The sequence below is a fragment of the Microcebus murinus genome, chromosome 9 (genome assembly GCF_040939455.1).
Source record: "Microcebus murinus isolate Inina chromosome 9, M.murinus_Inina_mat1.0, whole genome shotgun sequence".
Taxonomy (NCBI): Eukaryota; Metazoa; Chordata; class Mammalia; order Primates; family Cheirogaleidae; genus Microcebus; species Microcebus murinus.
In genome coordinates this window covers 98,508,451-98,532,101 of record NC_134112.1, presented here as the reverse complement: position 1 = coordinate 98,532,101, position 23,651 = coordinate 98,508,451, and the positions used below count along the sequence as shown (strand labels likewise).

The window sequence follows — 23,651 nt, the reverse complement described above, 5'->3', positions numbered from 1 at the left end:
GCTGTTTCCCTTCGGGGAAAACGGGTGCCCCGGGAGTCTTATGCAATGTTCGGAGCTGTTTCATTTCCGACTTTTCAGCGTGGGGACGAAATGTGGGGGTGGGGCATCACAGAAGTTCTAGGAAGAGGACCCAGGAAAGAGAGGCGCCGTGTTCATCTTGTCTCCAGGCTGCAGCTCCTCGCTTGGCTGGGCCTGCAAGGAAGACGCAGCCAGCAGGTGAGGAAGTTGGCCGGAGGTTTCTGAAAAGCAGGACGACGCCAAAACCACACTGTGTCCCTGTTCTGGGAGGGTTTGACCGCAGGAGGGGAGCCGAGGGAATGAGCATAGCAATCCCATCAACGTCTCTTAGAATTGCACAGTGTACATTGTCATTCAGGTTTATTAAACATTAGTGGGAAAGGTATAAAATTGTACTGCTTTTACTTTTAAAACTTGTTCTTTGGGATTTAAATGATTATCTGGTTGAATAAAAAATTATATTTCTACCAAAATAATAACTGGCATGTAGCTCTTTCGAAACCAACAAAGTGTCTAACAATTGGAAGCCCAGAAACATAGTTGTCAAAGTGTGTGCCCCAACCTCCACGTGATAGACAAATGATCACTCTGGGCCAGGTTGACAGCCCAAAATCTCAGTTTTCTGCTTGTTAAGCAGAGATACTAAGTCATACCTATCCTTATAGAATTGTGTGAGGGTTAGTTAGTTGAGCTAATGCATAAAATGCAGTTGAAACCGAGCTCTATAAATTGCTATTATTGTTGGAATAGATTATGATACAGTCATACAATGCAATACTACATTCAAATATCTGCAGTGCAGACATTCAAAATTGTGCTGTAGATGGACGCATATTTGCCAAACCAAGGTGGCATTAAATGATATGGAGAATATGGTTTCCTTTTTTGTAGACTACAGATATATAGAAATGTGATTGGAGGCCAAGTGTGGTGGCTCACACCTGTAATCCTAGCACTCTGGGAGGCTGAGGTGGGCAGATTGCTTGAGGTCAGGAGTTCGAAACCCGCCTGAGTGAGACCCTGTCTCTACTATAAATAGAAAGAAATTAATTGACCAACTAAAAATATATATATATACAAAAAAAAAAATTAGCCAGGCATGGTGGTGCATGCCTGTAGTCCCAGCTACTTGGGAGGCTGAGGCAGTAGGATCGCTTGAGCCCAGGAGATTGAGGTTGCTATGAGCTAGGCTGACACCACAGCACTCCCTTTAGCCTGGGCAACAAAGCGAGACTCTGTCTCAAAAAAAAAAAAAGAAATATGATTGGAAAAAGTCTAGAAATACAACAGTGGTTACCTCTAAATAATGGAATTTAAAGAGTTTTTTTTTTGTATTATTATCATCTGCATTTTTATTACACATGTATACACAATAACAATTTTTTAATAATCATTTATCAATGAGTACTTTAAGGAAAAGCCTGAATCTGAGGAAGTATTTGGTCGCATGGAGCTACCCAGTAGCTGTGAGCAGTCCTCACCGCCTCTGCCAACACTTCACCCTATTGGCAGCAAAATTACATAGAACACAGGAAGGGGTTTCATGAGTGAAAAAGATCACAAAACTAAAATGACAAAATGTTAACAATTGGTCATAGTCAACAATTCTTGTTTAATGGAAATTGACTTACACAATCCCCAAATTTTAAAGTACAGTCGCCACATCCCCTACCTGAGGGGGATACATTCCAAGCCCCTCAGTGGATGCCTGAAACCAGGGGATGACACTCGGTGGTGTGCTGAAACCTGTACATACTATGCTTCTTTGCTCTGAGAACTGAGATGGCTACTCAGTGGCCAACGGGCGGGCAGCACACACAGTGCGGGCACCCTGGAGAAAGGGGGATCTAATCCACACCTGGGCCAGAAGGTGCAAGATGTCATCACACTGCTCAGAAAGATGTGCAGCTGAAAAGTTACGAATTGTTTCTTTCCGGAATTTTCCATTTAATATTTTCGGGCCACAGTCATCCACGAGACCGTGAAGCCGCAGAGAGCCGCGGCAGGGGCCCCTCCCTGCCCCAGTCGGCTGTGGGGTCCAGGATCACAGAGTCACATGGCACAGAACATGACAATCTATGCAGAATAAAAACATAATGCTAAGACACACCCTCCAAGCTTACAGAATGTCATTATCCTACTCCTTAATATTTCTCCTGGCCGTGTGGCTGGCTGGCGCGCCGCCTCTCCCTCTGTGTGTGTTGCGGTTGAATGTGACAATGGCACAGACCAGCACTTAGTCGTGCTCACCTGGGGATAGAAAGGGGCCCCCGATGAGGACCGGCCAGCTTGATCAAGGAAGGCTCAGCTTGGCATGCTGGTTCCTGAGGGAAGGTTACAGGCCGGTTACCTGAGAGACAGGGTTCTGCTGAAGGGAAGCAGACACACTGAGGCAGCTGACTCCTCAGCCTGCACGGCGGCTGCTCACACACACCAGCGTGCTCAGGACGGAGGCTGCCGGGCACCCGGCACCGGGCACCCCGCTCACACTCCAGCTCCGCTGCTCCTGAGATCCCCGCGCCGAGGTTGCTGTCTCTGCTTCATGGCTCCCGCTGCCCCGTGCTGCCTGTCTCCCTGGGTGTCCTTCAGCTTCCACCCTGCTTCCCACGGCAGACCCCCACGCCCCACACTCAGACTGTCCCGGGGGTCCTGACTGAGCCAGCCCAGCGCCGTACACCGCAGATGGCCCTTTGGAACGGAGCTCTGAGTTGGCCACCGGTCAACGTAGAAATGACCTGCCCTAGGGTCAGGTGCCGCTCTCGGACCCAATCAGCTGTGGGCCAGGATTGCAGAGTCACATTGCACAGAACACGACAATCTATGCAGAAAGAACCCCCCAGAAAGGTCCTAAGGGCATGAAAAGCCTTCTGAGATCTCCCCAGAAAACAGCTCCATAACCAACCAGCAAGCACCATGCTTGATCTGTTCAGCACAGTTGGAAATAAAACTATCGATACAGACACAATGTTCTAATTTAATGACCTGAATCTAACATTAGCTGGAAGTTACTAATGAACTATATCTCAGCAAACACTGAGCTAAAACTATATGCTTCAGATAAGGATCAGATATTTCAGTTGAGAATTAATGCTCTGCTAAGTTCTCTAAGGTAATCCACTGCTCAACCAGGGCATGAAGCTTATTTTTGAAATTCTCCTGTTTGGATATCTTTACAGTTTAGTATATGGCATACCAAATGACAAATTTTCTTGAGTTATAGACAGTTGGCTAATTTTATGCTTGCATTAATCTAAAAATTATAATCCTCATGGAAATTAATAACAAAAATTTCTTATGTACAATAAATGAAAGCTGGCTTTTTTCTTGCAGTTTATCTGAGCATATCGCCATTAAAAAATATATATATTTTCAACCCATTTTGTAAGTTCCCTGTTTGACCCTGACCTTGGTCATGCTGGCATCTGACTAACAATGAAGACTTACAAAGCAAGCCTGGCTCCAAGCGGTTTGTGGAGGACGGCCGTTGGGCACGCTGCAGTGAGACTGCTTTCTTCTGCCAGCCAAGTGCTGCCTCTAACGCTTTGTATTGGTGCCTCTCCAGCTGGCTGCTCTTCTGTCTCCTCCTAACTGCTAGACTTCGTCCTCTTTTCTTCTGGGCTACCTCTTTTAAGGTCAAGTAGTAAGATGCCTTCCAACTTGAGAGGTACTGGGACGGGAACCCTTTTAATTCCGGGAAGCATTCGATACTCCTTTCATGTTTGTGTTTGCTTTGCTTTGCTTTGATTTCAGATGATTTATGCAGCTAATCTCCCTTCCATCAAAATCAAAGGAAAGTTGGTCTTTCCTTGGAAATGAAAGCTCTAACAAAAACCACATTAAAGAACAAATTAACAAGAAAGGAGCTACTGTTATGAAAGAATTTCAGAGCAAAGTAAATACCATAGAATAATTTGAAAACAAGGCCGGGAGGAAACTTCATATTCAGTGTCAGATCACATACTGAATGTCACGCCGAGGACAGAACCAGAATGTTTGATCCAGTCCTAGGAGAGAAAGGAGGGGAGGGGACAAGGCAGCACACTGAATGCCTCCCCAGGTCTGAGCCACTGGGTCCTCACAGTGGCCCCGAGGCACAGAAAGGGGGAGCGCATTGCCCAAGGCCGTGCACATTCTAAGTGGCAGAGCAGGCGTTTGAACCCCGGGCTCTCATTCTAAACTGAAGCCATTGCCGTGGTGAGAGCCCATTACTGGAATAAAACTGGCACACCAGTCAACTTTTTCGTGACGCCTTCAGGAACAAACCTTTTTTGCCGAAGTCTGAGAGTCTGAGCCAATTACATCTTGTCCTTGTGGCAACTACCAGCCCCGCCCCCTTGCCAAATTAGGCAACGCAGTGAGATTAGCATGTAGCCACCAAGTGCACAAGTCTAGCCCCTGACTCGTGACAAAACCCTTTATAAAGAGACAGGGTTCCGAGGAGGTGCCGCCCCTCTCCTGGACGTGTTTCCTACATTGGTATTCGGCTCGTTTACCCTCATCTTGCCACGTTTCCAAGGCAGTCACCTACTTGTCAATCCCATGAGTACCAGGGTCACAGCGAGGCCCGCACGGCAGGGTGGGATGAACCAGGATAAACCTCACACCACCAGTAGAGAACAACTCAGAAGCACCAGCTTCCCACTGCTGATAGGACCGCATTTGCAAAGAAATGAAAGTTCGTGTTTAAGACTGTCTTACATTGTTTGGGCTGCAGTATAACAAAGTGCCATAGACCGGGTGGCTTATAAACAACAGAAATTTACTTCTCACAGTTCTGGAGGGTGGAAGTCCAAGGTCAGGTTGTCAGGATGGTTGGGTTCTGGTGGGGGCCCCCTTCCAGGTTGCAGGTGGCTGATTTCTCCTTGTAACCTCACATGGTGGAAGGAGGGTGGGCCAGATCGCAGGCCTCTTATATAAAGTCACTAATACCATTCGCAGAGGTGCCACCCTCATGACTTAATCACCTCCCAAAGGCCTACCTTCAAATATCAGAATTAGAATTCGACTTACAAATTCTGTGGGGACACATTCAGTACATAATAAAGACCAGATCAAACCATGGCTGGGCGCGGTGGCTCACGCCTGTAATCCTAGCACTCTGGGAGGCCAAGGTGGGAAGATCACTTGAGGTCAGGAGTTCGAAAGACCAGCCTGAGCAAGAGTGCTCTACTAAAAATAGAAAAAATTAGCCAAGTGTGGTGGTGCACACCTGTGGTCCCAGCTACTCATGAGGCTGAGGCAGGAGGATCACTTGAGCCCAGTTGTTTGAGGCTGCTGGGAGCGAGGCTGACAACAGGGTACTCTAGCCTGGACAGTGGAGCAAGATGTCTCAAAAAAAAAAAAAAAGACCAAATCATATCTGTTTTTATGACCATGTGACTACACTGAATGTTCAAGTTTACCTTACTTCTGTGTTACTTCCATCTATAAAACCCGCTGCTTTTTCAAAGAAGGAAGTTATGTTTGGTATTTCTTTTTTTGTTCCTTTTTGTTTTGTGTTTTTGTTTGGTATTTCTTTTGAAAAAAAAATTACTAAAGTTGTTGGCTTAACAGTTTATAATCTTCTAGTTCCTTGATCATTTAAAGAAAATTAAGCATTCAAGATATTCTTAAGGAAATAATGTGTGTAAGTTCTTTGTGAAGCATAAAGCAAGAATCAAATTTAATAAATTAATACTGATAGAATAAACTGTATTTACCTCGTCCTAACACCTTTAGTCTTCTACAAATCAAATCAATAAATACATATAGAAAGTTGATGAGAGTATCTTACTAGAGAGATATGGAAAATATAGGATTAGTTATGAAAGGAGAGATGCAAATAACAATTAAAGATCTTGATTTCCTAAATTCTAGATATATGTCTCTCATCCCCCAAATATCAGAACATTTCAAGGGCCATTCTCCTCATTATGCCTATAAAAGTGACACAAATCTGTACAAAAATTCACTCAGTCTTAAAATGCAAAATATTTGACCCATGGGTTATTTAAAACTGTTATTTAGTTACCAAAGATTTCCCTTTCAAAACATTCCATTACAAATATGCTAGTTTAAAAAAAAAAAATCTTCTCTTGATTCCACACTTTTCTCCAGCTACCTCTCATTTTTCTTCTCTCCTTTCCAACAAAACTCCAACAAAAGGGTGCCTGTACATGCAGTGTGCAATTCCTTTCCTGACCTCAGAACCCAGCAAAAGAGTTATCAAGTCAAGTCATTGGTGACGTCCACACTGCCAACTCCAGTGACCATTTCTCAGCCTCACATTACTTAACCTGCCAACAGCCTTTGCCATCCCGGTCACTCCCTGTCCTTCATGTTCCCCACTTGGTTTCCAGGACACCACTCTCTGGGGTCCCTCTTCTTCACCTGTCCCTCCTTCTCAGCCTTGTTTGCTAAGCCTTGCGGTTCCCTGAGTTTAGAACTCATCCTTAGAACTCTTCTCTTCACCATTGTACTTTCTCCCTTGTTAGTCTCATCCAGTCTCATGGTTTCACATGCCATTCTAGTTGCTGACAATTCCCAAATTTATTTCTTTTCTGAACTCTACACTCCCACATCTGACTGCTATTTGGCATCTCTATTTGGATTTCAGACAGGAATCTCAAACATACTGTGACCGAACATAACTCCTGATATTTCCCTCCACCCCTATCCCATCCGCAATAAAACCCCTGTTGCCTCTACTGTTTAAACAAAGCTTAGTTTATTTAAAGATTCGGTTTCAATGAATGCATAATTTTTTTTAAAAAAGATAACTCATAAATACAGAGGATCCAAATGGAAAATAAATAACACACTTCTAAACAACCATAGATCAAAGAAGAAGTCAAAAGAGAATTTAGAAAGTATTCTGAATTGAATGAAATGAAAGCATAGCATATAAAAATCTGTGAGATGCTACTAATGCAATACTTAAAGGAAAATATATAGCACTAAATGCACATATTATAAAGAAGAAAGCTCTAAGGTAATAACCTCAACCTCCGCTTTAAGAAAAGAGAAAAAGAAAAGCAAATTCAACTCAAACAGAATAAAGAAAATAAAAGAATAGAGCAGAAGCCAGTGAAATATTTGAAAAGAAAACAGAAAAAATAAAATCAATGAAATAAAAAGCTGAATATTTGAGAAAAAAAAAACAGTAAAGGTGATAAAAGTTTAGACATTCTAATCAAGGAAAAAAGCAGATAGGATACAAATTACCAAGAAATGAGACAGATGCCATCACTATAGAATCTACAGATGTGAAAAGGTTTATAAAGGAATATTATAATCAACTTTTTGCTCATCAGTTTGACAACTTAGATGAAAAAAACAAATTCCTTCAAAGACACCAACCATCAAACCTCATTCAAAAAGAAATAGATAACCTGAATAGCCTTTACCTATTAAAAAGACATTAAATTTGTAGTTAAAAACATTTCCACAAAGAAAATTCCAGGCCCAGATGGCATTACTCGGAAATTCTACCAAACATTTAAGGAAGAATTAATGTCAATTCTACACAAACTCTTCCTGAAAATTGAAAAGGAAGAAACATTTTTCCAACTCATTCTATAAGGCCCAGATCACCCTGATACTGAAACCAGACAAAGAAATTACAAGAAAACTACAGATCATTATCTCTCATGAACACAGGTGCAAAAAATTTAAATTTTTAGCAAATCAAATCCAACAATACATAAAAAGGATAATAGAACATGACCAAGTGGGATCATATATGAATAAAGGAATGTAAGGTTGGGTTAACATTTGAAAATCAATCACTGTAGTTCATCATATAAACAAATTAAAATAGAAAAACCATAAGATCATCTCAATAGACTCAGAAAAACATTTGATAAAATCCAACATCCATTCCTGATAAAAACTAACAGCAAACTAGAAAAAGAAGGAAACTTCCTTAAACTGATAAAGGGTATCTATGAAAACCTATGCTAAATTGTGAAATTTGGACCACTTATCCCCTAAGATGAAGAAGACAAGAATGCATGCTCTCACTTCTTGTATTCAGCATCATAGTGCACTAAGGCGAGAAAATGACATAAAAAGCATCCAAAATGGAAAAGAATAAGCAAAAATAATAGGTAAAAAGTATACAATTAGGGTGGTGGTGTTCACCAGGGATCCGGGGGTGGGAGGGGTAGTCCCACATCTGTGGGATGGGATGAACATTGTGGCGGGGAAGTGCACACCTCTAACCCTTGCTAGGGAGAGGCAAAGATATAAAATGTAACCAAAATGTTAAGAAAGAAAGGAAAACAAACATTGGTCAGGTCTTGGGCAGGGGGGAGGGGGGAGGGGATGGGTATGTATATACATAGTGAGTGTGATGCACACCATTTGGGGGATGGACACGTTTGAAGCTCTGCCTTGGGGGGGTGAGGGGAGACAAGGGCAATGTATATAACCTTAACGATTGTACCCCCATAATATTCTGAAATTTAAAAAAAGTATATGATTATCTATGTAGATGGTATCTACAAAAAAATTGGCCGGGCGCTGTGGCTCACGCCTGTAATCCTAGCTCTTGGGAGGCCGAGGCGGGCGAATTGCTCAAGGTCAGGAGTTCAAAAAACCAGCCTGAGCAAGAGCGAGACCCCGTCTCTACTATAAACAGAAAGAAATTAATTGGCCAACTGATATATATATATAAAAAAAAAAAATTAGCCGGGCATAGCGGCGCATGCCTGTAGTCCCAGCTACTCGGGAGGCTGAGGCAGAAGGATCACTCGAGCCCAGGAGTTTGAGGTTGCTGTGAGCTAGGCTGACGCCACGGCACTCACTCTAGCCTGGACAACAAAGTGAGACTCTGTCTCAAAAAAAAAAAAAAAAAAAAATTAAAAAAAAAAAAAATCTACTGAAACTATTAAGTGAGTTTAGTAAAGTTGCAGAATAAACAATAGATAATCCAAAATCAATTGTATTTCTTTATACTAGTAACAAGCAATCGAAAATTGAAAATTAAAAAAAAATCCCATTTATAATAGCATCAAAATATGAAATACTTAGGGGATGAATCTGTATACATATACATATACTATATATATATGTAGATATATATATATATAACCTATACACTGAATTACTAAATATTGCTGAGAGAAATTAAAGAAGATTGCCTATAAACCAAACATTTTGGGAGTCCAAGCAAGGGGGATTGCTTGCAGCCCAGGAGTTTGAGGTTGCAGTGAGCTATGATGATGCCACTACACTGTAGCTGAGGGAACAATGCAAGGCCCTATCAAAAGAAAGAAAAGGAGAGAGAGAGAAAGGAGAGGAGAGGAGAAGGAGTAGAAGAGGAGGAGGAGGAGGAAGAAGGGGAAGAGAAGAAAAGAAAGAAAGAATTGAAAACCTAAATAAATGAAGTGATGTATTAATTAATACTTTGTTCATGGATCAGAAGACTCAATATTATTAAAATGTAAATTACTCAAAAATTTATTTATAGATTCAAAATAATACCAATCCCAGAGACTTTTCTGTTTATAGAAAGTGGAAATATATTCTAAAATTCATATGAAAATGTAAAGGACCTAGATTAGCTAGCCAAAACAACTTTGAAAAAGAATACCCTTGGAGGCATAAAAGTACTAAATTTCAAGATTTGTTATAAAGCTATAGTAATCAAGACAGTGCAGTGTTGATGTAAAGACAGACAAATAAATCAATGGAACAGAAGAGAGTCCAGAAGTAGACCCACACATATATAGGCAACTGAATTTTCACAACTGTGCAAAGGCGATTCAGTGGAGAAAGCAGTCTTTTCAATAAATGGTGCTGCAATAATTGGATATGCATATGCAAAAAAAAATCTTTGATCCATACCTTTTACCACATACATATATTGGCTCAGAACAAACCTCAACAGATTTCAGAAGATACAGAATACAGAATTTCTATATGTCATTCATAATGTCCATTATGCAATAAAAAGTATTGATACGAACAGAAACAAGATATATGACATATAGTCAAGAGAAAAGCCACCCAATAAAAGCAGACCTGTGATGACCCAGATGTTACAATGATTGATCACTTTTTGGCCTTTTGGCTAAGATCAAGAGCAGATGTTACTATGAGCAAAGACTTTATGATAAGTATGTTATAGAATGTATAGAAAATATGGGAATATTGGGTTAAGAGATGGGAGAATTTCAGGAGAGATAGGAAACTGTAAAAGAGAACCAAATAGAAATCTTAGAATTGAAAAATATATCATCCAGTTTTTTTAAAAAGTTATTGAACTACAAAAGGGTGTTACCATTGGGAAAATGGTACACAGGACCTTTCTGTATTATTTTTGAAACTACCTACTAATCTATAATCTTCAAAATCATTAAAGAAATGAAGACACTTTCAGATAAATAAATGCTGAGAAAATTTGTTTCCAGGAGACTACAAGAAATGCTAAAGGAAATTCTTCAGGTGGAAGGGAAATGGGGTAGAGCACAACTCCCTACACCTTAGGTGAGGACTGTGTGTAGTGACTGCCTTCCAAAGAGTACCATATGGAAAAGGAGGGGGAAAACAGTAACTTTACAGGGGAGACACCTGACAAACACTGCCTCAGGCAGGTGATCGAGGTTAACATCATTTGCAATAAGTCATGTTGACAGTCGGTCCCTTTGAGATGGCGTGATAAAAATGGTACCTTACCTGTGTGATCTTCACTCCAAAAACCCATATTCCCAGTCTAAATCTGAGAAGAACACCAAACAAATCTCTATTGAAGAACATTCTTCAAAACATCTGACTGGTGCTCCTCAGAACTGTCAAAGTCATCAAAATCAAGAAAAGTCTGAGAAACTATCACAGCCAAGAGGAGCCCACAGAACATGATTACTAAATGTGACATGATATTCTGGGTGGGATCTTAGAACAGAAAAAGGACATTAAGGGCAAACTGAAGAAATGTGAATAATGTATGAACATTAGGTAATAATAATATGTCGATATTAATTAGTTGTAACCAACATACCACGCTAATGTAAGACATTAACAATGGGGGAAACTGGGTGTAGGGTACATAGGAACTCTCTGTACTAGCTTCACAATTTTTCTATACATCTAAAAGTGTTCTAAAAAATAAAGTTTATTAAAAATAAAAATAACAGGCCGGGCGCGGTGGCTCACGCCTGTAATCCTAGCATTCTGGGAGGCCGAGGCGGGTGGATTGCTTAAGGTCAGGAGTTCGAAACCACCCTGAGCAAGAGCGAGACCCCGTCTCTACTATAAATAGAAACAAATTAATTGGCCAACTAATAGATATAGAAAAAATTAGCCGGGCATGGTGGCGCATGCCTGTAGTCCCAGCTACTCAGGAGGCTGAGGCAGGAGGATCGCTTGAGCCCAGGAGTTTGAGGTTGCCGTGAGCTAGGCTGACGCTATGGCACTCACTCTAGCCTGGGTAACAAAGCGAGACTCTGTCTCAAAAAAAAAAAAAAAAAAAAACGGAAAAAAAAAACAAAAGCAAAAAACAAAGAGGCATAAAAGGCATAGCAAGCAATTGCAATATATGATTCATCTTTGGATCCTGATTTTAACAAATTGTAAAAGTAAACTATGAAATGTTAGGAGAAATTTGAAGAGCCTGGATATTGGGTGGTATTAAGGATTCCTTAATTGGTTTTGCTTGTTTCTTGTATAAAAATGGCATGTTATATTTAAGTCATCTTTCATTGTACTAATTTTGCTGCTTTTATATATGTTTGACATTTTCCAAAAAAAAAAGTGGCAGAAAAATTTGTAAGGTCTTCATGTTTTAGATACTTAAGTTTTTAACCATCTTGCTATTTGTAGGGGATGCTTACTAAATCATTAGTATCTCAAAGTATAGTTACACTTTATTTTTTTTTAATTAAAAAAATAGTTCTATTTTCTCTTCCTGCACACCAGTGGAATTCCTTGGAACTCAACATGCTGGATAAAATCCAACACTGAGACAAACTCTTCACATAGGAAGAGGAACCAGTCGTGCATATGTATGTCCCTCAAATGTTAATTATATCTCAGTGGCTTATGAACACTGTGACTAAACTCCACATCTAAGGCATATTTGAGGAACATATGTAATCCAAGCTGTATTGGCACGAGCCATCACCTGCTTTATTGCAAGGAATTAGCCTCCTGCTCTTCCTCAGCATGCCCTAGGTACCTTTGCACAGGTTCTTAGGCACAGGTCTCATGTGTTCTGCCCCAGCTGTCTTGCCTGGCCACTGCCACCAGCAACCTCAGAATTGCTCTGCTGGGCACAGCAGGCTTGTGCTGGTGGTAGAAGCTCCTACTAGGAGCATTTATTTGGGCTTGGGGTTGGGGGAGGCCAACTTCATTCTCAGCCCAGCAAAAACCAGATCCAAACTTTTAATGAGGCTTTATTCATTTATTTATCCTCATTTATTCATGAGGATAGTTGGTGTATTAGTTTCTTGTGGCTGCTATAACAAAGTACCACAAACCCAGTAGCTTAAAACAATAGAAATTTATTTTCTCACAGCTATGGAAGCCAGAAGTCTAAAGTTAAGGTGTTGGTAGAGCCATGTTCCCTCTGAAGGCTCTAGGAGAGAACCCTTCCTTGCCCCTTCCAGCCTTGGGTAGCCCTAGCAGTTCCTCGGCCTATGGCAGCTTCACCCCAGTCTCTGTGTTGGTCTTCACATTGGGCATCTTTCTCCTGTGTCTGCGCCTCTTCTTACAAGGACACCAGAAATACTCTTAGGGCCTACCCTACTCCAGTGTGATCTCACCTTCACTAATCACATCTGCAATGGCTCCATTTCCATATAAGGTCACATTCTGAGAGGGGCAGGACTCCAATGTATCCTTTGGGGGGTAGGGGGGGAGACACAATTTAACCCACAGGGGTTGAGAACAATTTAGACTGCTGCATGGCCCTCGATCTGTCCTCAGAGTTCCTTGCTGAGCCCACTTGCTCTCACATGGCCCCCTTCATGGACTTAGGGCTGCTCACTCATTTTCCTTCTTCTAGGAGTGCTCCATTCTCAGGGTTCAGACCAGACTGATCCTGTTTCAGAGAGGGCAGGGTTTTCTCTCCCTGAAGTGAAAGCCAGGGGACTTGCCTTTCCCAGACGGCTCTCATCCTAAAATGCTGAGGGCAGGGCCATCAATTCCCTGCGGAGGAAACCCCTCTCCCGTCCACAGGAGGATCTGTGCGTTTGATTCCAACAGGATGAACACACACTAGACTAACCTTAGCATGTTTCCCCAAATCTGCACTGTTTGATTTTGAATAATACCTATGTGAGACGTAGATCAGTCTGATTTGGCTTATACTAAGATTAACATGAGTCTTGTTCTTCTCCAGTCTTCCCTCATCAAATTTTTTTTTCTCATGTCAGACCGGTAATGTGCCGACATTGTAACAAGGTTGGAGGGAGGCACATCTCACACATGCGCGTGAAAACCCAATCATCACGCTTATGAACTACAAAAGGATCGCTCATCAAATATTTAAAAAATAAAACAATAACACACTCCTTAATGTCTACTTTCATTGGAGTAAAATAATTTCCCAAATGTCCTTTTGATAAAAACAAGCACCGCAGTGGTTTTTACTCAGTCTAATTCAGTGTTAGAAAAAAAAGTTTTGTATATCATCTCTGGGAATTAAACAAGCAGAACCTGTTGAGGGCAAGTTGACTGTGGCAGCAGATGTTCCAGCTACTGAAAAGTAAAAGGTTAGTAACCGAGTTATCTAATCACAAGAGCTACTCTGGATACAAAAGCAAGCCCATCGTTTCCTCCAACCATGTTCCTGTCTACTTGCAGTCAGGTATTTCTATGTGAATCCATACAATCAGTTCCTATTATTTTAGGTAACTTGAGTCATTTCTTAAAGCCAAAAAAATTCTCCCCACTCAGAAATAAAGGAATCTTTTCAACTCTTGGGTCTGACCTGCAAAGGGCTTTTGGACAGCAACTGGAAGATTTATTGAATGAGGTTATCCTTTACAACTGTGCTTCTCAATCTGGATTACTGACATTCTCAGGCTAGGGTAGTGCTTTCAAACTTTTTGAGGCAACCCACAGTAAGAAACATTTTACAATGGATCCCAGTACACAATACAAATATAGCATATATGTAAATAAATATACATACACAAACACATAATTTACTATGCATAACACGCTCTTTTCTATTCTGTTCTTATTCTAAAAAGACAAACCAAAATAAAAAAAAAATAAAAAAAATAAAAAGACAAACCAAAAAATCCACTAAATTGATTTTATAATTCACCAAGGAGTTTAGCAGTATCTGTCCAAAAATACTATGGTGGGGGTGTCCAAATCCACAAGATAAACACGATACATTTTTCTGAAGACAGCATTTTAAGACCTTTAGTTTAAAAATATTTAAACAAATTATAAAGTAGAATGCAAAATTTCCTTAAAATAAAACAGAACTTCGAAGATATTTATCACTTCCAGCTGGCTGCCTGGGGCTTCAGTCTGTGGGCCCCTGAGGATACAAAACGCACATCCCCCCTCCTAGGAAAGTGGGAAAACTGGAGGGAGGCCGCCCTAGGCTCAGTGCTCCAATTCTGCAAGGCGTATCTGCAGAACTCACCTCTAAACCTCCACACCGGGGAAGCCAAGGCCCGCACCCAGCCTCCCAGGGTCATTCCTCTCTGACGCTCACTGGGAAAGGGCCAAGGGCACTGACCGGCGCGTGGGGTCCCACTCAGGCCTCTGCAGATGCACGCTGCCAACCAGCCCAAGAACAAGGGCAGACTCCCGGGAATAACGGGGTGTCTGCCTAGTTAGCAAGCACCAAGTGCACGTCTACCACGATGGACAAGTCTTCCCCGGCTGGCCAGTCTGTCAATGGGATCTGCGTTTCCTCGGGCCTGGCTTCCAACCTGTCACCTCCACGGACCAGGCTCTGCCCTCCCTGCACTCCAGCGGGGCCCCGCCCGACCCCTCTGGCTGGCACCGCCGGGAGAACCATGCCCACGCGGAGCGGGCAGCCGGCGGCCGCCTCCCGCCTCTCTCGCCGGCCCGCCCGTCGCGGGGCTCACACCAGAGCCCACGAGGCTCGCGCCTTTCTAATGAAACCCCTAACATTCTGCATTAACGCAGAGCCCATTCTTCCCACAGTCCTTCAGCCACGGACGACGCTTAGTCACCACCTGCATCCTCAAAGCCGAACTGACTAACGCTAACACAGCAAGACGGAAAGGAGAAACACGCACCGCGCCGGGGCCCACGCGCCCCGCGCCCGGAAAAGGCTCAGCGGGCGCGAGCCCGCCAACCGCTCGGCGCCCGCCAATCACTGCACCGCCCACCACTTGCCCCGCCTTGCGTCCCGCTCTGGCCAATCACTGGGGAGCCACCGTCTCTCGCTCCGCCTCTCCCGCCCGCCCCCCACCCGTTGGAAGTTTGAAGTCTTCAAACCTCGCCGGCGCCCAACTGCGAGGTATCGGCTGGGGTGTATTTTTAGCTCCCGCGCCAGCAGCCCCGCCGCCCCACCCCGCCTTTTCGCCACCCCCAATGGGAGACGGAGTTTCCGTCGCGTCATCGCATGGATGAGCGGGAGCTATCCAATCAGCGCTCAGGGAGAAGTGGCGTAATTAAAAAGCGGCGGAAGAAGGTGGGAGGGTCATGACGCAGCGAGTTTCAGTCGTGACTTTTCCGGGGGCTTCTCGGCGCCCTTTTTTTTCCCTTTAAAGTAAAAGGTCGCCCCAGCGCATCCCCCAGCGCACTTCGCGGGGCGGAGGCGGCGGGCCGCGGCGGGGGCAGGGCGCCGCTGACGTGGGCCGGGGGCCGGCCGCGGCGGGCGGTCACGTGGGCGTGTTGTGGGGGGAGGGGCGCCGCCGCGCGGTCGGTTCCGGGCGGTTGGGAGCGCGCGAGCGAGCGAGAGGCAGCCGCGCCCGCCGCCGCCCCTCTCTGTATGCCGCTGTCCCCCGGCGCGGCCGCCGCGGATCGCAGCAGCAGGAGCCGCCGCCGCCGCGGTTGATGTGGTTGGGCCGGGGCTGAGGAGGCCGCCAAGATGCCGCAGTCCAAGTCCCGGAAGATCGCGATCCTGGGCTACCGGTCTGTGGGTGAGTGGCGGGCGGCCGCGCGGCCTTCTCGTGCCCACGGGCCAGGGCCTAGCCTGGGCGCCGAGTGGCGGCCGGGCCTGCGAAGTTTGGAACCGGCGCGGCCATGTGGAGGGAGGCTGGGCGGGCGGGGGCCGCGCGTTTCGTAACCACCATTTTGAGCAGAGGTGGCGGCGGTCCGGGCGGCGTCGGCGCCCGGCGGGGAGGTGCGGAAGCCGGGCGCCTTCCCCGGGCCCCGACGGACAGGTGGCGGCTGGGGGCGGCGGATGTGGGTGGCCGTGGGGGAGGCTGCGGGCGCGGAACACGCTGGGCGCCGGGGATGTGGGGGCCTCCGAGTACGGAGGAGTCCCAGGTGTGTCTGGGGCAAGTAAGGCGGTGGTGGGAATAATTTGCCACTGTGCCAGGATTGTGCTGCAAGGCACTCCCACAAGGAAGGAGTCACACCTGTCCCTCTCAACCTTTTCGCTGCAAGCTCTGGCAGTCTTCCCTCGCCCCTGCCCCAAATTAAATAAAGTCCGTGGGGTTTTAACAAAGGAGAGACAACACCTTGGGTTCTTTCCATCTGTAGTGAAGTTCAACCTTGTAAAGAAAACTAGGGACTTAAAAGGACGTTTGGCTACTGAGAGCAAGTTTCTTGTCTAAGAAACCGAGAAAAGCCCCCAAAAGAAACCTCTTGGAGATCCTTTAGATACAGTCGGTGGCCAAAATAGGAAGAGAGAGAGAGAGAAATTTCTGATCTCCGAGTGTCCTATTTTCTTCGGGAAAAAATAAGGTCAGTTACTTGCAACCGGGTTGTTGAAGTAATTCAAGTGTCTTTTTGTTTTCTTACCCCCCCCAAAAAAAGGTTGACATATATTTGAAAGTGCTCCTGGCCTTATTGCTGAATAGAGGTGGCCTGGGGAGGGGGAGGAGTGGGGTGGGGTAGGAGGCGGACAGGGTGTCAGAAAATGAGTAGTTTTCTATCTTTTGAGAGAACTGAACGGGTGAACTTAACCGTTCTTCATGGTGAAGCTTTATTGTCTTTGTCAACCGGAAGCCTGGAGAAATTAGTTCATCTTTTAGTGCAGTTTTTAAGTAACTGTTTAAAGAAAATGTGCATTTGATCACAGTGTAGGGGTGGGAGTGTAAAAGCGAGGGTTTGGAGTCTCCGGTGATTGCGGAAGGAGGTAGCAATGACTGCCACAGGAAAGCTTGCAGCTCCGTCCGCTCATTGGATGAAGTCCCCGGCTGTGCTTGCTGTTCTGCTTCCTCACCCTCACTTTCCACCGCCGGTGCCAGGGTTTGTGCTCTTTGACCAAGATCAGCGACAGTATGCTTACTCATCCTTCTACCATCTCTCTCGTCAAGTGCTGGGGGGAAATCATGAAGGAAATGATCAAGGGCTCAAAGAAGCTTCTGTAGAGATAAGGGGTGCCAAGAGTCACAGGGGTAGCTCTTGTGTGCTGCAGTGCCGAATCAGAGGGGGTAGATAGGTGACAGTCTTAACAGCTGTGGCCATAAAGTAAACCATGCATCAAAAATTGAGCCTTTTAAAGTCACTAACTGTCCACTTTCCAAATGTCAATATGGAACCCGGGATCCAGCCTTTATTGGCAGCCTGAATCACCATGCTCTTGCATCCCTCTGTTATGTTTATTACCTTCTCTGGTCTTTGGAGAGTGGAACCATGACATATCCTGGCTCTTGAGTGAGCCCTAGCTGATCAGGCACCTTGTGCCAACTATTGAAGATAGTGAGAAGTACCTAGGCTACCTGATTTCATCCCTGGAGTGACCTAAAGATTCTGACTGACTTACTTCTTTACAATTTTGAAATGGTGGTTCTGATCTTTAGTGAGCAGGTCTAGTGTTTTATCACTGTTTTGCTAAAAAAAAGATTCCTTATGTCCAGTTGAAATCTGTTCTGTTTTGTCTTCTAAACAGAGTCCTACTGAAGACTGAGATGTAACAGGCCACCCTTTAGCCTTCTGTTCACAGACATTTATTTTAAACTGCTGTTTGTTAAATACTGTGCTAACTTAGTCTCTGGTGGGATGCAGAGTAACTATTTTAAAAGATTTTGGAATGGTTAAGTTGCTCCCAATCTTGCATTTAATTTTAAAGTTGTTTACCATTATTATGAGCTGGGATATTTTGTAGTTTGTGGCATCTTTTTTAGGGGGCAAGGGGTTAGTTTTTTGTCAGCATGATCCCACGTAATAGCCACTCTTCTGCAAATTACTCAGTATTCAGACTGTAGGAACTTACTAACATGCTGGCTTGCAAATGGTGCTATACATATGTTTCTAGGTTGTGCTATTTTGTGATGTTAACTTGTTTTGTCCTATCGACTGAATAAAGAGTCGTAGCAAAAGGCTTCACATCTTTCTTAGAATGTTCTCGTGATTAAATATCTTCCGGCCAGTTTGACTAGTAGAATACTTGTCATTGTGACTTTGTCATATCACAAACTTTATTTAAAAAGTTTACCTTCAGATAAAACTACAAAATGCTTATAATTGCTTCCAAATTTTGTATTTTAAAAAAATACAGAGTGAACTACCAGTATGGAAAAAATAATTCTCAGGTGGTTTATACAACCCTTTTTTCCCCCTGAAGTACTTTTCCTGTTATTCTCAGTGTTAAAGCTTTTAAGGACACGTCACCTATAACTCAGTCTAGCTTTCAGGAAGTGCTTTGTATTAATTGTTTTGGTGGTTGCCAAATATACCAGCTCCCTTACATTCTGTTGCTTCTGATACAACAGAGTAGCCCCAGGATAGAAGAAACTAAAGTGAAAGTTGTAGTGTGTCAGATACACTATCTTCAATCTGGTACTTCTTTCACTGGAATCTTACACTGAGAGCTTTGGAAATCTAGTTTACATTTAGACCATAATCAAAAGGTATTTGTCATATGTAAGTCTCTTGTGTATGGTTAACAAGAGGGATGGGATCACAGGCATGTGAAAGCTGGTAAAAGAGAAAATAAAACAACTTTGTGGTTTTGTAAAAGGCAGTTCAGCAAAAGTACTCAAATTATCTCATCAAGATGTTTTAGGTAGTATTTGGATACCTCTTAGGGACAGCTGTCATTGAATATTTTGTTCCTAATAGAATACAAATTGTATTCTGACTTTAACAATCTATTTTTAAGTTATCCTGTCCTTTTTGCCAAATTTTATTAAAAATTGAAAGGTGAAAACGTTATTTGCCCTTGTAAAATCTGCCAGTATGTGAAATTGCATATTCAGGTGCTTAATAACATTTTTGAGTTGTGTGATTGTGGGTGGATGTAGTCCTGTAGTGGCTACTTTGTATTAAAGCTTGAAATTACTGTTATTCCGTCCCATTCATTGTTCTTTATTTACAAGAGTGTAATCAGAGCTTGAATTTGTGATTTTTGAGTTCCTGGTGCCAAATATTGATGTCCATGTGTGTTGTGTCAGGGCTATCTGTACTTACCTTCATCGCCCCAAAAAGAAACACTGTGCTCCTTAGCAATCACTGCCCATCCTCCCCACCTTGCAGCCCCTGCCAACCACTAATCTACTTTCTGTTTCTATGAATTAACTTATTCTGAACATTCCATAAATGTGATCATTATATGTAGTCTTTTGTGACTGGCATCTTTCACTTAGTGTAAAGTTTTCAAGTTTCCTCCATGTTGTAGCATGTATCAGTACTTCATTCCTGTTAATTGCTGAATAATATTTCATTATATGAGTATACCACTTTTTTCCTATGGGTTTGTCAAGTGGGTATGTGAATTGTTTCAGCTTTTAAGCTATTATGAATAATACTGTTTTTGAACATTCTTGTACATGCTTTTGTGTATATGTAAGTTTTCATTTCTCTAGGGTATATTCCTAGGAGTGGAATTACTGGGTCATGGGGTAACTCTATGATTAACATGTTAAGGAACTGTCAAACTGTTTTGCAAGGTAGCTGTACCATTTTATATTCTCATGAACAATGAAAGTAGGTTTAAATTTCTCCGCATCCTTACCAGCACTTGTTATTGTCTGTCTCTTTGGTTTTAGCCATCCTAGCTAGTGAATATGAAGTGGTATAATATATAATTTGTAAATAATGTCTCCCATCTGTGGCTTGTCTTGTCACTTGAAGCAAAAGCTTTTAATTTTGAAGTCCAATATATCTTTTTTGTCACTTGTGCTTTTAGTGTCACATCTAAGTAAACCATTGCCTAATCCAAGGTCATATAGATTATTACTATGTTTTCTTCTAGATGTTTTTATACTTTAAGTTCACACAGTAGGTCTGTGATCTAGTTGTAGTTAGTATTTGTTTATGGTGTGAGGGAGAGGTACAACTTCATTCTTTTACATGTGGATATCAAGTTGTGCCATCCTCTTTTGTTAAAAGACACTCTTCATTGAATTCCCTTGTTGAAAATTAAGTGACCATAATTTTAAGAGTTTGTTTCAGGACTCTCTCATTCCATTACTTTATATGTCTGTCTTTATGCCAGTACCACACAATCTTGATTACTGTAATTTTGTAGTCAGTTTTGAAATAGTGAGTCCTCTAATTTTATTCTTTTTCAAGATTGTTTTGGCTATTCTGAGTCCCTTGCATTTCTGTATGATTTTTAGGACTAAGTTGCCAATTTCTGCCCAAAAAGCAACTGTGATTTTGATAAGAGTGTTTTATGGTTTTGCAAGTGTCTTTTAAGGTCTGATTTAAAAAGCACTTGGAGGCCGGGCGTGGTGGCTCACGCCTGTAATCCTAGCTCTCTGGGAGGCCGAGGCAGGCGGATTGCTCAAGGTCAGGAGTTCAAAACCAGCCTGAGCAAGAGCGAGACCCTGTCTCTACTATAAATAGAAAGAGATTAATTGGCCAACTGATATGTATATAAAAAATTAGCCGGGCATGGTGGCGCATGCCTGTAGTCCCAGCTACTCGGGAGGCTGAGGCAGAAGGATCGCTCGAGCCCAGGAGTTTGAGGTTGCTGTGAGCTAGCCTGACGCCACGGCACTCACTCTAGCCTGGACAACAAAGCGAGACTCTGTCTCAAAAAAATAATAAAAAAAAAAAAAAAAAAAAAAAAAAGCAGTTGGATTCTCATATCTGCTTTTGAGTTCATTCTGTTACAATATGTTAGTTTAATGAAGTATATGATGAAAATCCATCCTTGGCTTGGAAAAGGGAGGAGTTTTAATAGCATTTTCAGATAACTGTGGATATTCTTTGATACTTACCAAAACTCCATAAGTGATAGTTTCTTAAAGGTTAGTTGCATTATGCAGTCTGAAATCATATGGATCAACTAGCCCTACCTTGTTACATTAAACTTCATTGCTCTGTTTTACACCTTGAATGGATCTTCTACCCATGCCTGATTTTGTAACAGCATACACTGGTCATTTGGAAAATACTGCTTCACTGTTATGCAGATCTTCCACATGTTGACACATTTTAATATTTAAATAAAAATATTTTTAAAATCACATTTGTTAAGCTCACTGTGAGTGGTGCAAGTTTTCCAAAATTCTAATTTCCCTCGAGTTTGGATTTTAAAAATTTTTTTGGCAACACACTACCAGTTTTTACTTGAATTGACAATTTTATTTTTTTAATTTCCAAGAAAATGTCTGCCAGATACCCACATCTGAAATAATAATTTGTCATCCTTACAAGTAAAAAAAGGCATTCCATAAAAGTGGCTAGTTGAGATTGCACAAATGCTTTTCTTGGACACAACCATTATGCTTCAGTATGTAGCAGAGGTGCTTTTTGTGTACATGCCATTTATCATGCAGAATATTAAAAAACCATGTACCCAAGGTTTAACAAAGTAATTTTTTTTTTTTTTTTTTTGAGACAGAGTCTCGCTTTGTTGCCCATGCTAGAGTGAGTGCCGAGGCGTCAGCCTGGCTCACAGCAACCTCAATCTCCTGGGCTCAGCAATCCTACTGCCTCAGCCTCCTGAGTAGCTGGGATACAGGCATGCGCCACCATGCCCGGCTAATTTTTTGTATATATATTTTTAGTTGGTGAATTAATTTCTTTCTATTTTTGGTAGAGACGGGGTCTTGCTCAGGCTGGTTTTGAACTTCTGACCTTGAGCAGTCCGCCCGCCTTGGCCTCCCAAAGTGCTAGGATTACAGGCGTGAGCCACCGCGTCAGGCCCTAACAAAGTAGTTTTTACCGCTTTCTCAAGGACATTGTTAAGTGAAAACAGCCCCACCCCATGAGTGCATAGTGGTAAAGAATACAGCGACTTACTGCCCAGTATGTAACTCCTATTGTGATTGATGCTAAGGGGTGCCAAGCTAGCAGTTTCACCTGCCATTACTTTTGTGCCTTTAGCACGAATGGGAACTTGGTGGAAAAGCAAATGATATCTTAATATTGTTATGAAAATAGCTTGGACCTCATGAGTCCCCTAAAAAGGTTTCAGGGGACCCCCAGAGGTCCACAGACCAACCTTTGAGAAACATTGAACTGTGATATGTTAGGATCTTGCTACTCACTGTTGTGCAAAATTGAATCCAGAGTGGCTGCATCCTAGATGCTGTTCACTGGGATATGGTTCCTGCGGTCTAAGAGGAGCCTCGTAGAAGAGGCTCTTGTAGCATTGTAACACAAGGATGCTAAGGGAAGCTAGAACTTGGCATGGTAGAGAATGGAAGGACGCATGGGGGTGGCAGAACATAATGAGATGGGAGTAGGAAATGAAGTTGGAAAGGTAGTCGGGCTGCATTGTGCAGGGCCTTGCAGTAACTTTAGGAAATCATTCATTCTGAGTAGTAAGCAGTGAGCTACAAAAAGATTGGGAGAATTATGATATATGCCAGTTATCTTGACCTCTTGACCCTGTGCATTTTTGGGTGAGTTCTTGTGTGATAAGGTTCAGATGGTTGGCCTTTCCAAATCTCATGTTGAAATTTGATCCCCAGTATTGAATGTGGGGGCTGGTGGGAGGTGTTTAGGTCATGGGGACAGATCCCTCATGAATGGCTTGGTGCCTTCCCTGAGATGAGTTGAGTGCTCACTTTGTTGGTTTGCACAAGACTTGCTTATTTAAAGAAGCCTTCCCTCCCTTGCTCCTGCTCTTAGCATGTGACACACCTCCTCCCCCTTTGCCTTCTGCTTTCATTGGAAGTTCCCTGAAGCCTTCACCAGAAGCAGATGCTGGTGCCGAGCTTGTATAGTCTGCAGAACCATGAGCCAAATAAGCCTCTTTTCTTTATAAATTACCTAGCTTCGGGTATTTTCTTTATAGCAGTCCAGAATGGATTCATTACATTGTTTTGACCTGGTGATGGTGAGGCTCCCAAGAAATAATAAAAATTGCAAAAGGTTTGAGGGCCCCTATACTACTGATAATGCAGTTTTTAAATACAAGTATAAGGGTGAAAGCGGGGAGGGAAACATAAGTAAAAACAGCCACTTTATCATAAAATGAGAAACAGCCACCCCTACCTGTGATTATGGAAGTAATAAATGTACAACACTTTTCTTAGGTTAAGGTCTAGAATAACAAGTTAATAACTTTAGTAGTATCCATGACTGGATTGTTCTTAGTTATTTGAATAAATCAGAATTGAACTTGGACATGATTGTGCAAGTGAAGG

General features: G+C 42.9%; 1 protein-coding gene and 1 non-coding gene across 2 annotated transcripts in view; one reads left to right on the top strand and one right to left on the bottom strand.

The window, feature by feature from the left end:
- Positions 1-13,367: 13,367 nt before the first annotated feature.
- LOC142873221 (small nucleolar RNA U13) lies at positions 13,368-13,471 on the bottom strand. Its single transcript, XR_012921261.1, has one exon. It is a non-coding gene; the product is annotated as a small nucleolar RNA U13 (small nucleolar RNA).
- Positions 13,472-15,626: 2,155 nt separating this feature from the next.
- RHEB (Ras homolog, mTORC1 binding) overlaps positions 15,627-23,651 on the top strand; it is a 58,161-nt gene continuing 50,136 nt past the window's right edge. The window contains exon 1 of the mRNA XM_076006741.1: positions 15,627-16,076. Within this exon, the coding sequence (XP_075862856.1) occupies positions 16,025-16,076 (52 nt within the window). The 5' untranslated portion in view covers positions 15,627-16,024. The remainder of the gene's footprint in view (positions 16,077-23,651) is intronic.